The 16,956-nt window shown below is 38.5% G+C and overlaps 1 protein-coding gene across 2 annotated transcripts in view; it reads right to left on the minus strand.

Moving 5' to 3' along the window:
* Positions 1-12,378: 12,378 nt before the first annotated feature.
* The window catches only part of TUSC3 (tumor suppressor candidate 3), a 152,742-nt gene continuing 148,164 nt past the window's right edge, over positions 12,379-16,956 (minus strand). Inside the window, exon 10 of one of the 2 annotated variants that reach the window (XR_011559557.1) lies at positions 12,379-12,702. Coding sequence is in view for 1 of the 2 variants with exons in the window: in XM_070756623.1 (XP_070612724.1) it covers positions 12,687-12,702 (16 nt within the window). In the remaining variant the exon portion in view is untranslated. The remainder of the gene's footprint in view (positions 12,703-16,956) is intronic. The other variant, XM_070756623.1, reaches the window with a different exon arrangement.

Here is a 16,956-nt window from a genome sequence, read left to right on the forward strand (position 1 = left end):
TTATTTTGTGGTTCCTGCTCTGAAGTTTCTGTTCCGTGCTGTTGGAGTTTTCAACCCAGCTTTTTCAGACAAGTGGGAGGTGAAAACTCTGGGACTTGCTGTTTGCTTCAAAGATTCAAAAGGACTCCTGAAACGTCTTTGCTCATTCCAGGTTGTCTTTGTTTGTTTTTTCCTGTGTTTTTGTATGCGGCTGAAGTAAGCCTTGCACTATCATTGTTTTTGGACACTAAGAACTGTTTTGAGTAACCCTTTTTTGTTTATTTAATACAAGTTTGCTGATTAGCAGAGCATGTGTGTGTTTGATTTCTTTTCCTTGGACTATTACGCATTGCCTGAGCCAGTCAGGCAGAACACTTAGTAACAGAAATTTTGAGCTGAACTGTGGTTGTAAACCTAAATCAAGATCTGAAAATATGTCTAGAGGACTTTCCCAAATAGCATTTTGTAGGTTAGAAAAACACAAGCAATTTTTCCTAGAGAAACCAGGAGGATTTTCTGTGCTTCCATTCCTGATGGAAAGAGAAATGCAGTTCAGTTTAATGAATACTGACGATGCAATTACATTTCTTCTATGGCTTGCATATCCCAGGGAACCTGACAAGGAAACAAAAGGTAGTCCTCAATCCTGTTCCCTATATCATTGTAGAAAAAAAGCAAATGTAAATTGGGGCATGAAGGAATCACAGGATAAGCATTTCAATGCTCGGTTTTCAAAGGCATTTTTATCTGTTAGTCTTCAAGTGCTGATCGCTGCTTTGTCTCTCCTTGTTTTTAAGAACACTGCATAAATTAGTAGACATTTATTAATATTTGCACTGAGTTATCTCCCAAATGGTTTGGAGAATTTGTATTGTAAGAAAGAAAATAAGTTTTAACTTTATAATTTCTGGACAAAAATATAAGCTGTGACTCAAAAACTCAGCAATATTTGAAATAAGTGACAGGCTTCCAAACTAGCTACATTTTACAAGGTTAAAGCCTTTCTTGCCCTTCCTTCTTGAGAAATATTTCTATTCTGTAGAGTTGCTGTATCAGTGAGATGGGCAGCATAGAAATTTAATAAATAAATACAAAGAAAACAAAATCATATACCGGTAACTTTCTTGAAAAGAAAACTACTGGTATGTTTTAAATGGTAGGACCAGAATTCAGTATTTCTTGAATGTCAAAGAGGACATTCCTATTGTGTCAGACCAGCAGCTCATTCTATCCAATTCTCCCTTACCTCACTTATAGCTGCTGATTTGATGGGTAGATTGATTCTGCGGCCTTCTGGATCCAAAGTATGTGCTGTGGATTCAGCCAGAATCTTCTTATCGTATAACACTAGTGAGTGAACTCTACTTATCACAAATAAGAGTACAGGAAAATATTTTCTTACTTCCATTTGGTCATTTTCTTCATTGGTTACTGTTGTACATACTCTTGATCAGTTGGAGGATGATGAAGATATTGAGGACTCAGATTCAGATAGTGTTTATGAAGTAGTGGGGGGGCTGTGGCTACAGGTAGTAGAACATGTGGGAGCCAGCCACAGGATGGGGCTATGAGTTCAGGATCTAGTGAGGGAGAATCAAGACGCGTGCTGGGTTAACCCTAAATTCAGAAGGATTCAGAAACGTAGAGAGCAAAGGTCTGGAAGAAGATATTAAGGAGAGAAATGGGTTAAATATTGTAGTGAGGTATTTGGCACGTCAGGGGGCCAAATGTTGCTGAAAAGAAATATGGAGGGGTTTTTCGCCATGCCAAAGTATTTTGTATTGTATTTAGTCAGTGCTGCTGTTTTTATAGCTATGTAGTTAGGAAATAAATCTTGTCTAAGTGAAACAGGAAAAGGAATGTGAGAAATGCGGCTAGAAGAGAGATAATGGACCGATTGATGTCTGGAAGGTGTTGAAGTACAAGAGAGCAGAGAAATAAACGGAATTGCTTTATTCATGAAATGATTCATTTAATGAGAGTTATTTGTAATTACTAAACTTCTACCAGAAACCAGAACAGTTACAATTAAAACCCATGAATCAGATTTCTTTTTGTTAAAAATTACTTACATTTTGCTTTGCCAATGGCAGTTCAGATGCAGTAACTAAGCAGATTTTGCTGACAGTTCTTGGCATTATTATTGCATTTTGCTTCATTCATCTGGCTCTTTCCAGATGTGATGGGAGTACTATTCCCAAAATGCTTATCTCAACATATGGATATAAGGGACTTTTTGCATATTATCCTTGTCTCGACTCCTGACCTTTTTCATTTTTTACCTACTTAGGAACAGAACATATTGAATATTTTGAGCCTCAAGCATATTAAGTCTAAAAAACCCCTCCCTCGTTTATGGGTCTCTGAAGTTTGGTTTGAAAATAAATTAATCTTTGGTAGAAATGTTACCCAAATTGAAAAGCAAATAATTTTGACAGAACTGCTAGTATTAACAAATCCAGTTGCTTATGATTAAGTTCATCTTGAACATTTGTTCTAGCGAGAGTCCGCAAGGCCAACATAATAGATAAAAAGAATTGGTAAAGCTTAGATCTTGAAGAATACAAAGCAAAGATTACACAAATCATTTGATGTGAGTCCTATCAATTTTCTGCAACAAAAACACTGGTTCTCCAGCTGTTTTAATCTTTTATTACATATTTAGCTTTCTTAAACTTAATCTTTAGAGACATTGTATTTCTGGCTTCAGGTAAACCTTAATCTGACTCAGTCTATTGAAACACTGAATGCATAAAGGATGTCCAGAGACATAGATATAATCTATAGTTTTTCTTTTCAATCAAATTATAGAAGGCATTCATTGACATTCATGCTCTATACACTTTGAACAGCACTTTTATAGTAATATAGTGGTACCTCTACCTAAGAATGCCTCTACTTGCAAACTTTTCTAAATAAGAATCGGGTGATCAAGATTTTTTTTGCCTCTTCTCAAGAATCATTTTCCACTTACAAACCCGAGCCTCCAAAACTATAACTGGAAAAAGAAGGGAGAAGCCTCCATGGGGCCTCTCTAGGAATCTCCTGGGAGGAAACCGGGATGGAAAAGGCGGGAAGAAGCCTCCATGGGGCCTCTCTAGGAATGTTCTGGGAGGAAACAGGGCCTCCACCCTCCCTGTGGTTTCCCCAATCGCACGCATTATTTGCATTTACAATGATTCCTATGGGAAAAATTGCTTCTTACAAACTTTTCTACTTAAGAACCTGGTCACGGAACAAATTAAGTTCATAAGTAGAGTTACCACTGTAGTTGGAAATGGTGTTTTCTTGAAATATCTTCCTAGGAATTGGGAATTTACCAAGATTTCTTCTGAAAGCTTGATCTGGTATGTTTTTTTACCCATTTGGCGACTTCTTCCTCTCCAGCTAAATGAATACGGTGATCCCTCGATTATCGCGAGGGTTATGTTCCAAGACCTCTCGCGATAATCGATTTTCCGCAGTATAGTGGTACGGAAGTAAAAACACCATCTGCGCATGCGCACCTTTTTTTCCCATGGCCGCGCATGCGCAGATGGTGGAGGCAGGGAGCGACGAGAGTGCGGAAGCCGACAGATTGCTTTGAATGCCGGCTGCCCCCGCCCCCCCAGCACCCGCCCGCCGGCCGTTCGCCGCTCGCTCGCCTGGCTGCTCGCTTGCCTGTTCACCCGCCCGCCCGGCCGCCGTTTGCCGCTCACCCGCTCACCCGCCCGGCCGCCGTTTGTCGCTCGAGAGCAAGAGGGGGAGAGATAGAGAAAGAGAGAGAAGGAAAGAAAGAGATGAGAGAGGGAGGAAGAGAGTGTGAGAGAGGAAGAAGCAAGATAGAGAAAGAGAGAGAGAAAGAAAGATGAGAAAGGAAGGAAGACAGTGAGAGAGAGGAAGAAAGAGAGAGAGAGAAGAGTGGAAGGGAGAGAGAAATGATAGAAAAAAGGGGAGAAAAAAAGAGAAATGAGAAAATGATTGAAGCAGAGAATGACAGGAAAGAAAGAGAAAGAGACAGAGAAGTGACTCTTGGTGATGACATATGATGTCATCGGGTGGGAAAAACCGTGGTATAGCAAAAAAAAAACCGTGGAGTATTTTTTAATTAATATCTTTTGAAAAACCGTGGTATAGCGTTTCGCGATAATCGAGATCGCGAAAATCGAGGGATCACTGTATTTCATTAAAGATTTTGCAATTGATTGGTAAATGGCTGGGAGGTGGGCTGTTGGTTAGATCAGATTACATATCCATAAAAGCAAATACCATATTTTCAGAGTATAAGACACACCTTTTTACTCCCCCTGCCAAAGAGGGTGAAAATTTGGGTGTGTTTTATATGTAGCCCCATTCAGCCACTCCCACCTTTTGGTCTCAGCAATTTACTGCCTTGCACCAATAGATCATAGCCTGATTAACATAAGCAACTGCTATCAGCCTCCCGACCACCAGCTGATTCAGCACAGGCAGGCCACTACTAAAACTGAAAGTGAAACTAGCTGTAAGAAGGAAAATTGCTGGGAACTGGACTGCTGGCAATGTTGGACTGCTGAAACTGCAAGGAGGTAAATCAATAACTTTAAATGTCTGTAGAATGTTCACATTATTAGATTTATTTTTTAAAGACTGCTTTATTATTGTTCTAGACAACAAAATGAAGAAGCTTTTTAAAATAAATGCTTGATCTGAAGCGGCCCAGTGCTATTGTATCTTCTTTTAAATAGCAGACAATACTTCCAGAAAGTCACATCAATTTTAAAGATCTGTAAAAGCAGCGGTGGGCTACTAGCCGGAATGCTAAATTGCACTCTCCTGTGTTTCAGCAAGGTTTTTTTTGCTTCCGTGCATGCTGAAACACGGGCGTACCTGTGGCTCCATGCACGATTTTGCTACCTCCACAGGTGCAGAAGCAAAATCGTGCTGGCCCTGCAAGCACTTACGAGCCATGGTGTCGAGCACAATTTAGCATTCTGGCTAGGGCTACCTTTGAAAAGTGTTCGGAAACTTCAGATCGTGCAGAATGCAGCTGTGAGAGCAATTATGGGCATCTCTAAGTATGCCCATATCACTCCAACACTCCGCAGTCTGCATTGGTTGCCGATCAGTTTCTGGTCACAATTCAAAGTGTTGGTTATGACCTATAAAGCCCTTCATGGCACCGGACCAGAATATCTTCGGGACCGCCTCCTGCCGCACGAATCCCAGCGACTGGTTAGGTCCCACAGAGTCGGCCTTCTCCGGGTCCCGTCAACCAAACAATGCCGTCTGGCGGGACCCAGGGGAAGAGCCTTCTCTGTGGGGGCCCCGAACCTCTGGAACCAGCTCCCCCCTGAGATTAGGATTGCCCCCACCCTCCCTGCCTTTCGTAAACTCCTTAAGACCCACCTCTTCCGTCAGGCATGGGGGAACTAAACATCTCCCCCTTGCCCATGTTGTTTTGCCATTGATTGATTGACTGTGTGTCTGTTTTTATATACATTGGGATTGTTTTATGAATTTATTAATTTTAAACTGTAATTAGATTGGTGGGCATTGGATTTGTTATTATGTACTGTTTTTTATTATTGTTGTGAGCCGCCCCGAGTTTGCGGAGAGGGGCGGCATATAAATCCAATAAATCTAATCTAATCTAATCTAGTAGCCCACCACTGTGTAAAAATACAATCTAAAACATAACAGTGTCCTGTTTTAGTATTAATATAAAGCAGCTGAGTTAAACCCTGATTTAGTCATGTTTGGAGCAGAGATATTTAAATAATTGGGAGGAGTTAGTGTGACTACCTTTAAGAAAACTTTTTGGCATTAATACATTGCCATAATGTATATTTCTCCAATTCTTTGCTATTCCTATGGGTCAGACACACATGCACAGAAATACATAGCAAACAGTGTATATCATCTATACTGTTTGCTATGAGGCAAATTGCTGGGAGGCAGAGGCCTTCTTTTCTTGTTTTTCTCCCTCAAAACTAAGGTGCGTCTTATACTCTGGTGTGTCTTATACTCCAAAAAATATGGTAGTTGTCAATAATGTAGAGGATGTCAACTAAACAATTAAGTTGAGCCCCAGATGTACTATAATGATATCATCAGGGTCTATGCTTCTTTTACTTCTTTATAATGATATCATCAGACTATGCTTCTTTTACTTCTTTTAATCTACCAGATATATGCAGAAAGATTCTATGGTGTGGCTACACTTAAAACATATTCTCCCTTCCCATACATCTCAGGACTGTGCATCTGTTGCCAAAACTTTTACCCACCAATTTTCCAAGTGCACAACCGATCAGAGATATAATTTTTAACAAAATGATTATATTCTATTGCTACTTTTTAAAAACTTAGATCTCTATTACATTCAAATTTAATGATTCAATAAGCAAAACTTTGTTGACACTAATTTCAGTCTTTCAAAGTGAACAACAATAATTACTTGATTTTTATTAATTCATTTTAGAGGTCTTCGAATCCAGATCAATAATACAGCCCTATGATTCTACATTCAGTCTTTGAAAAGTGATTTTGAATGTTGTGGCAAGAAAATAAGAAAATTGATGTTTAATTAACTCAATCCAAAATGTAGGATCAAATTACTAATTTGGTTTTTAATGCTATATGCTTGAAATACTGGTATGTTTTTGGATGAGATATTCTGTATTCACGCTTTTGTGGATTGATATGCAGAAACTCTAAATATTAATGAAAATGTGTAAAATTGAATATTTAATAAAAATAGTTTTAAAATGAGCAAAATCTTGCGAAATCTATAAAATCTTGCCACAGTGAAACTTTACAATATCCATACAAGATATTGATGTCATTTATGCCTATCTGAAAATATAGTGGGGTACTGCTTTGATGTATATGGAACTGTAAAAGGTTCTTGATCTATGACTCATACATTTAATTTCAAGGATGAAGTATCTAATTCCCAAATTTCCCCTACAAACTAGTGTAAACATAATTTAAACATAATATGCACACCATAATATGTGTGAAGAAATTCTAAAATTGAACATAACTTGTTTGATACAATTGCAATTTTTCAACATTCTGATACAGATATCAATTCAAAAGAAATAATATCTGAGCCTATGATATTGGGTTTGATTCTTGCTAATAAATATGCACAAACTTGAAATTTGTCAACCGGAAGAGAAACCAGTAGTGAAAATGTGAGTTTCCATTGAAACCCAATGGATTAGACTGGTGTGTGGAAAGACCTATGGACCTGTGGAACAGGTTTTATATGCTGTCTTTATATTGTGAAAGGTATTCTGCTTCCGCCAACCTTAATAAAGGACACAGATATAAGGAGACAATAGAAATCCTTAATTGGAATCTATTGGATCCTGACACTTTCTGATGTTATCAGGAAAAAGCTGAGTCTTTGGTAGACAGATATTTAACTCTAATACCACTCCAGTATTTTTTTTTAAAGAGCCTGAAATAAATTAGACAATGTACTTTGGCTGGGCTAGATCTTAGCAATTGCACATAATGCGATTTTTTCTTTTACAAAGTAACATGTATTATGAAATTGGTTTGCATTGTTCTGGCAAAATATGAAAGGTTGTTAAAGGCACCAAAAATGTTCCTTTAGTTTCAAGCTAAATAAATACCAGAATGCTGTCACTTGATAATCTTGCAATGTGCTGGAAAGGCAGAAAATTGTAGAAAAACAGAGAGAAAAAAGGAGGGGGAGAGACAGAGATTGTCTAATTTATATAGATAATACAGTGTTCCCTCGATTTTTGCGGGTTCGAACTTCGCGAAAAGTCTATACCACAGTTTTTCAAAAATATTAATTAAAAAATACTTCACGCGTTTTTTCCATATACCACGATTTTTCCCGCCCGATGATGTCATATGTCATCACCAAACTTTCGTCTGCCTTTAATAAATATATTTTTTAACAAACTTTAATAAATAACATGGTGAGTAATAATCTAACTGGTTGCTAAGGGAATGGGAAATTGCAATTTAGGGGTTTAAAGTGTTAAAGGAAGGTTTGTGATACTGTTCATAGCCAAAAACACTGTATTTACTTCCGCATCTCTACTTCGCGGAAATTCGACTTTCACGGGCAGTCTCGGAACGCATCTCCCGCGAAAATTGAGGGAACACTGTATATTGGGTTAATAAGTAACCACTGATTAGTTAAAGTAAAGATATGTACAAGTAGTTCTCAATATATGCCTGTAATTGAGATGATGATGATTATGCCACCCTTTTCCTGTGGACTCAGGGTGGTGTACAAGGATAAAAAACCAAAATACAATATAATATAAAACCTGAGTATTAACACTCAACCATTCTCCTAGCACACTACTGGCTGGAGCAAGAGGTTATCACTCAACGGTCCCAGGCCTGCCATAAAAGCTGTGTTTTTAAAGCCTTTTGAAAGGCTAGGAGGATGGGGCAAGTATGAATCTCTGGGGGAGAGTTGGTTCCAGAGGCCAGGGCCCCCAGAGAAAAGGCTCTTCCCCGTGGACCCGCGAGTTGGCACTGCTTAGCTGATAGGACCTGGAGGTCAATCCTGTGGGAACTGACTGGCCAGTGGGATATCTGGGAAAGAAAACGTTCCCATAGGTAATCTGGTCCTAAGCCATGCAAGGCTTTATAGGTAATAACCAACACTTTATATTGTGTTTATGGGACCGATCAGAAGCCAGTGCAGCTCATATAGTGATAGAGATATATGGGTGTATCTGGGTAAACCCATAACGACTCGCGTGGCTGCATTCTGAAGTCTTTAAAGGTAGCCCCATGTACAGCGTATTGAATTGAACCTTGAGGTGATGAGGGCATGAGTGACTGTGAGAAGAGAGTCCCTGTCCAAATAGGGCCGCAACTGGTGCACCAGGCAAACCTGTGCAAAAGTCCTCCTTTCCAAAGCTGAGAGATGTTGCTCTAGCTTCAGCTGTGGATCAAAGAGGACTCACAAGTTGTGGACTCTTTCTGAGGGGGTCAAGATCCCCACCAGAGTAATGAGCAAATGGAATTGTCCTTTGGAGGCAAGACCCATAGCCACTTTGTTTTGTTGGGGTTGAACTTGAGCCTATTGACACCCCTCCAGACCCTCACAGCCTCCAGGCACTGGAACATCACTTCCACTGCTTCACTCAATCAACATGGGATGGAAATGTACAGCTGTGTATCATCAGAGTACTGATGGAAACTCACCTCGTGCCATTGGATGATCTCACCTAGTGGTTTCATGTAGAACTGATCCCTGATCCCAACAACAAAGGGGCCTAGGAGTCAATCTCTGTCCCCCTACCAACATAATCTGTGACTGACCAGAGAGGTAAGAGAACCATCGTAAAACAGTGCCTCTCATTCCCAGCCCCCCCAGTTGGTCAGGATATCATGGTTAAAGCAACAGGATCAAGGAATATCCCCTTTCCCGACTCAACCAGAGATCATCCCTCAGTTGGACCAAAGCAGTTTCAGTACTGTAATTGGACCTGAAACCGGACTAGTAAGGGTTCAGATAACTGGCTTCATCCAAGGACTGCAAGAGCTGAAGTGCCACCATCTTCTCAACAACCTTCCCTCAAAAGAAAAAGTTGTTGAGAAGGTGATGGCACTCCAGCTCTTGAGAAGGTTGGAGACGGAATGATAGTTGTTCAGAAAAGCCAGATCCAGGGAAGGCTTCTTAAGAGGGAGGCACCACTGCTTCGTTTAACAGGGGGGGGGAGGACCCCTTCATCAATGAAGCATTGGTCACTGGCTGGATCCAATCTCGTGTCACCTCCCTGCTGGCCAAAACCAGCCAGGAGGGACACGAGTCCAATAAACAGGTGGAGCTCACAGTCCAATTCTTCAGATGTCACCAGTTCAAACTCACCCCACACAACCGGACCAAGACTTGTCCCAGACATCTCTGTTGATACTGCCCAGAGTCCAGGTCTTATCAAATCTGAGCGACTTTATCTGCAAGAAACTGATTAAATTCCTCAGCTCTGCCCTGCAAGGGTTTGTCCACTCCTTCCGTATCCAGGAGCGAATGAGTCACCCTAAACTGGGTGGCTGGGTGAGATTCCACAGGTGCAATCAAGGCAGTAAGGTGCAGACATTTTGTCACATTGATTGCCACTAGATAAGTACTAATGAAGGGTCTTAACAGTGTCTGGTCAGATCCAGATTTACTAGACCTGCAACACTACTCTAGATGTCTCTTCTGGCATTTCATTCCCCAGAATTTCTTGGTGAACCAAGGACACCTCCTTGGTCTACAGCCACAGAGAGGTCACAAAGGTGCAATCTGGTCCAGAATCTCCACTGAGGCCCTATTCCAGGCCGTTACCAGGAAATCCGCTGAATTGTGTATAAGCGAGTCTGGTATTTCCCCAAGCACCCTCTAAACCTTTCTGGGTTTATTAGGTGTCTGAGGCGGAACCACCTAATCAGTGACCATAACAAGGGCAAGATGTCTAAACTCCTTAAATTCAAATTATAACTCCACTCCTTCCTAAGCAACCAGTTAATGAGTATGGCATTGGTCATAAATGTGGCAGTGATTAAATGGTTTACCACATGATTTCTCCCAATTTAATGATCTTTTTTTGGGTGGCAGCCATTAAATGAATACTTTATATGGCTATTTTTTGCTGTAAATTACCCCCTCCCCCGAATATGATCATGTTATGGCAGGATGCTGCGAATGGGCATCAATACAAGTATGTGTCCAAAATGCAATCATGCAACTGTGTTCAATCTCTGGGGTTGTAAATACCTTTTTGTGAGTCTGTAATAATTTTAAACAGTCGCTAAGCAACCTGTTAAGTTAGGACTACCTGTATTTCATTTTTAACTAGAAATATGTGCTAGAAACACACCCATGCACTTGCACAGCAATCTTTTAAAGTTGTGATGACTATTTTAGGCAATTGTTGGCAACTTCTTAATTATGACATTTTTATGGTGGAATATATTTAAAAAATGGATCAATCCAATATATCTAAATTATTTGATTTGTAAAGTTTACAATTAAAATCACAATTTTTCACTTCGGTATGAAATCTGTCTTCTTTTCAGGACTATCATTTCCATCTCCGATATTCAGTAGGAAGATGAACTAATGAAACAAGCTGCAGTAGTTCACCCAATTACTCTTGTTCTTGTGCAAAATGGCTTACATGGGAAGACTTCATAGATTTCACTACTACCATTTAACTTCTAAGTATGAAATGTCAGCTTTATCGAGTTACTGAATCTGAAATGTCAACTCCATCAACTCATTGAGTAAACTTGCTGCCATTTCTTTAATACATGACTACTAAGATGAATGTTAACATGATGCTTAAGCTCCCAATTTATCTTAAGATTCCTTAGGGCAAGGATGCCTCAATTGTTTTTCTAACCACTTAGTGAAACCTTTTTTCTTGAAGGAATATCCAGATGTTTCAAAATTATAATCCATTGCAAACTGTTAACATTTCCTCAGCTGTGATTTATTGTTGATGTTGATAATAATGATGATAATAATAATAATAATAATAATAATAATATAATATAATAATTTTATTTATTGGATTTGTATGCCACTCCTCTCCGGATACTACTACTAATACTAATAACAATAATAATAATAACAATAATAATTATTATTATTTAGAATGCTTAATATATCAGTGTGATTAGTCAAGGGAATGAACCCAGCCATTCCAACAGATCTCTGCAGTAAAGGGGCAACATATCTATTTAGTTGTGAATGGAAAGTCTGAAGACTTAATCAACATATCCCTTGGCTGTATACAGTGTTCCCTCGCTTTTCGCGGGGGATGCGTTCCGAGACCGCCCGCGAAAGTTGAATTTCCGCAAAGTAGAGATGCGGAAGTAAATACACTATTTTTGGCTATGAACAGTATCACAAGCCTTCCCTTAACACTTTAAACCCCTAAATTGCAATTTTCCATTCCCTTAGCAACCATTCAGATTATTACTCACCATGTTTATTTATTAAAGTTTATTAAAAAAAATAGTTATTAAAGGCAGACGAAAGTTTGGCGATGACATATGACATCATCGGGTGGGAAAAACCGTAGTATGGGGAAAACCCCGCAAAGTATTTTTTAATTAATATTTTTGAAAAACCGTGGTATAGACTTTCCGCGAAGTTCGAACCCGCGAAAATCGAGGGAACACTGTATTCACAAGTTACAATATAGCTTTAAAAACATTAAGTAATTTGATCTTATAATAGTTTTTGAAAAATTACCTGTAGTAATTTTATAAAGCACATTAGTAATTAAAATACATAAACATTAATGTTATTGTATTTCATTTATGTGTTTCTTATTAGACAAATCTGGTTTGCAGTTACTAAATAATTGAAGCACATGACTTCAATCTGAACTCAACTTCCACCTGAAATCGGTCCAATGCATCAGAATAATGGAAACAGTCTTTTCTGGTAAAATTAACTTTATTGAAAAGGAAGAACACAAGTGCTATTTGTTTTCATTCCAGTTTATAGCATTTCCTATTTAGATATCCAATGTTTACTCTGTATTATAAATTTTATGAAGCATTTAGTAATAAGGTACAAAAACAAAATTGGTCTCCTTCACACAAGGGTTGCAAGTAATCACAGGAAACAGATGCTTGAAATGGAAAGACTCTTGAAAAACATGAAATGTTTGTATACAAGTACTATCAGTAGATGCTTGTCTTCGCAGTAAACATTAGCCAACATTATGCAATCTCACTTGAATTCACTTAATTAAGAAGCTGAAAAGAAAAGAAAATGAGTAAATATAACAAATAATGGGCACATATGTATCTCTCACATTACTCTTGTTAGCAAAAATAAAGATTTGTAACTTTGGAGGCACATTTAGCACATTAAAATCACAATCCAATGTGTACAAAATGCAAACATTTAATGATGTTTTAAATTGTCTAAAAAGCTGAAAGGAAAAAAAGTAGATGATATTTCACAAATTATATATTTTGCAATATCAAGGGATGCCTTATGCATTTGTGATAAATATCAGGTTTTAAAAAACCTAACTGCAATTAAATATGTAAAATTACAAGTATGTAATAGGTGGATTTAGGTTGTATATGGATATTATAGTTTCCTTTAATACTCAGATAAAACTACTAAAATAAAGCAACAAAATGTATAATTTTGGCAACATTTATTTTTTTAAAAGGTCTTTTCTCAAATATATGCTAATGTATTATAAATTTTAAAAATGTCTCAGCCTCTGGCAAGATAATAAAAATGTTAGGCTTTCACATATGTATTTTTTTTTAACAAAAGCAGTGCCAGTTAATAAAGTTGACTATCTCCACTTCAAATAATTAACACTTTTAATTATTTCAACATAATAATTTGGAATGATGGTTGAATGAATTCAGTAGAATTCAGTTTTGAACAAGCTTCTTATCAATGAAGTCTTATGTAAAAAAAAGTGATTAAACATTTTCTGCCTTTAGGTATAAATGATCTCACCAAATGACTTCCATGGGGTTGTTTCTACTTTCATAGTAGTTGCTATTATGGCCACAATGACTCACAAGTTCAATTCAATTCAATTCAATTTATTAGATTTGTATGCCGCCCCTCTCCGAAGACTCGGGGCGGCTATAGTAAAGTTACTATTTACTATAACACATCTCTATAATATGTTACCAAAATTGTCATATACACATGTATTCCGATCTGTTTATTCCTTATAATTATTTTGTGCATGTATGTTATCTTGAAAACAAAGTAATTTATAACTGGTTGATGAAAAGGATTGCAGTAAGATAGAAGATTGGCCACTGTCTCTGAAGATCTTTCTGTTCCTAAGTCTATTTACATTATTTTATTGCAGCTGCTATGAAAAATCTATTAGTAACAAATATAGCAGCATTCTCCTATTATGTTTTCTATTAAAAAGTGTATACTGTACTTCATTTGGCACTTTTAATGGGGCTAACAAAGTAATCATAAATAATAGTCACTGCCAGCCATGTACAGAATTCAATTTTACCAAATAATACCACATAAACTGTAGTTTTATATCTGCTATCAGAACATTTCTTTCTTCTCAGCTGTATGCTTAGACTTAGAGACAGTAACTTTTCCTCAAAGGACAATTTTTTCTTCTCTTTATCTTCTCACACTTTTCAGAGGAGATTTTGTAGAGATAAATACAATGCTACAATGCTAGAGCCATCTCAGCAGTTGCCACCGCTCCACCGGCTTCCCTTCATTACGTGATGTTCCTGGCGCTGCTGCTCCTCGAAGGGAAGCCACTGCCATCACAACCGCTGCCGCCGGGAAGGAGAAAGTTGGTGCACAAGACGAAGCACTGAGGAAAGGAGCCCCCCGAAGCTGCCAGTATTGCAGCCGCCCCCACCCTTCCTGCAGCTTGGAGAGGTTAGACTATAGAGCTCCTCAGATTTTTATCCCATAGGAATAAAGAAAATAGATTTAATTGGTTCCCAGCGAGTCAACAGGGGCTGGGAACCAATTAAATCCATTTCCATTATTTCCTATGGGATAAATTAATTCGGTACTCGACCAAATCAGTTCTCGACCACACTTCTGGAACGAATTGTGGTCGAGAACCGAGGTACCACTGTATTTATTTATTTATTTAATTTGAATGGGCACTACAGCCAAGAAATTAAAAGATGCTTACTCCTGGGGAGGAAAGCCATGACAAATCTAAACACATACTAAAAAGCAGAGACATCACCCTGCCAACAAAAGTGCATATAGTCAAGGTTATGGTATTCCCAGTTGCAATGTATGACTGTGAAAGTTGGACTATAAGAAAGGCTGAGTGCCAAAGAATTGAGGCCTTTGAACTGTGGTTCTGGAGAAGACTCTGGTGAGTCCCTTGGACTGCAAGGCAATCATAATGGTCAGTCCTATAGATCAACCCTGACTTCTCTTTAGAAGGCAAGATCCTGAAGATGAAACGCAAATATTTTGGCCACCTAATGAGAAAGAAGGACCACTGGAAAAGAGCCTAATACAGGGAAAGATTGAGGGCAAAAGGGTACGACAGAGAATGTGGCTAGATGGAGTCACAGAAGCAGTAGCCGTGAGCTTAAATGGATTCCAGAGGATAGAAGAGAACAGGAAGATTTGGGAGAGTGCTGTCCATAGGGTCATGATAGATTGGACAAGACTTCGTAAGTAACAAAACTTGGATAAATGTGATGTTAAGGGTTCGGCACAAATTCTGATGGTCATAATTCTATCAGTGGCAGTTAAGAAGCTTTCCACTGCTCTAGCAAGTTTCTTGCATTCCATTTCTTTTCCTGGTATCATATCTGAATGATATACAGTAAAGTCCTCAGATGGGAAAAAGCCATTGTTTTCCCAGTGAGCTCAATGACACCAAGGAAATCAATTTCAACCTTATCATCTCTCATTTGACAATATGTAATCTATCATGACTCATGCTTCTGACATTCCATGTGGCTATCCAATGTATCTCTGTCCAACACAGACATCCGCTTATGCTACTGGATGCCTCAGAACGTGGGATTCCTGCAGTCTTATTGTTGAGCACACTGACAAGTTTGAGACCCTTTTCACAAAACCTTATTGGTATGTTTTTTTTGTGCAGTAGGTCACCAATTCTTTCTCCAACCCTGTAACTCATTTTTGACAGCTGTCCAGAAAATGCTGCAATCCGTGTATACCCAAGCAATGTTTGATCTGGTATGGGATTCTTTTTCTGTTGTCTCAACATGTTTAGATAAATGATATATAAATTAGTGAAGATTGGACTTAATCTCTGGATAGTTCAGTGGATTTGCAGCTGGCTGAAGCGTAGACATCAGAGAGTTATTGTTAATGGTGAGTATTCTGAGCAGAGACAGGTTACAAGCGGTGTGCCACAAGGGTCTGTTCTGGGTCCTATTCTTTTTAATATGTTTGTGAGTGACATATGGGAAGGTTTGGTAGGGAAGGTTTGTCTATTTGCCGATGACTCTAAAGTGTGCAATAGGGTTGATATTCCTGGAGGCGTCTGTAATATGGTAAATGATTTAGTTTTACTAGATAAATGGTCAAAGCAATGGAAACTGCAGTTTAATGTTTCCAAATGTAAAATAATGCACTTGGGGAAAAGGAATCCTCAATCTGAGTATTGTATTGGCAGTTCTGTGTTAGCAAAAACTTCAGAAGAGAAGGATTTAGGGGTAGTGATTTCTGACAATCTCAAAATGGGTGAGCAGTGTGGTCGGGCAGTAGGAAAAGCAAGTAGGATGCTTGGCTGCATAGCTAGAGGTATAACAAGCAGGAAGAGGGAGATTGTGATACCGCTATATAGAGCGCTGGTGAGACCACATTTGGAATACTGTGTTCAGTTCTGGAGACCTCACCTACAAAAAGATATTGACAAAATTGAATGGGTCCAAAGACGGCCTACAAGAATGGTGGAAGGTCTTAAGCATAAAACGTATCAGGAAAGACTTAATGAACTCAATCTGTATAGTCTGGAGGACAGAAGGAAAAGGGGGGGACATGATCGAAACATTTAAATATGTCAAAGGGTTAAATAAGGCTCAGGAGGGAAGTGTTTTTAATAGGAAAGTGAACACAAGAACAAGGGGACACAATCTGAAGTTAGTTGGGGGAAAGATCAAAAGCAACATGAGAAAATATTATTTTACATTGATTCCTATGGGAAAAACTGCTTCTACTTAAGAACATTTCTACTTAAGAACCTGGTCACAGAACGAATTAAGTTCTTAAGCAGAGGTACCACTGTACAATTGCATAGGTTTCACTGGTATTCATTGGACAATGTATATGTGCTTTCTGTTGACAAGCAATACTATTGGCAAGCAAAATGTTGTCTCTGCCATATTGTAACTTCAGAGTCAGTTTGCAGGTTGGAAATTTATTCCAGGGCATGTCCTTTTCTTACTAGTCCTCAACAAGTAAAGTACTCAGTTTCAAAAATCTTCTTGAAATGGAATGACTCATAAACTGATTTCCTTCACAATCAACTTTAATTCTATATT

This window comes from Erythrolamprus reginae, chromosome 7, assembly GCF_031021105.1.
Source record: "Erythrolamprus reginae isolate rEryReg1 chromosome 7, rEryReg1.hap1, whole genome shotgun sequence".
NCBI classification, from domain to species: domain Eukaryota; kingdom Metazoa; phylum Chordata; class Lepidosauria; order Squamata; family Dipsadidae; genus Erythrolamprus; species Erythrolamprus reginae.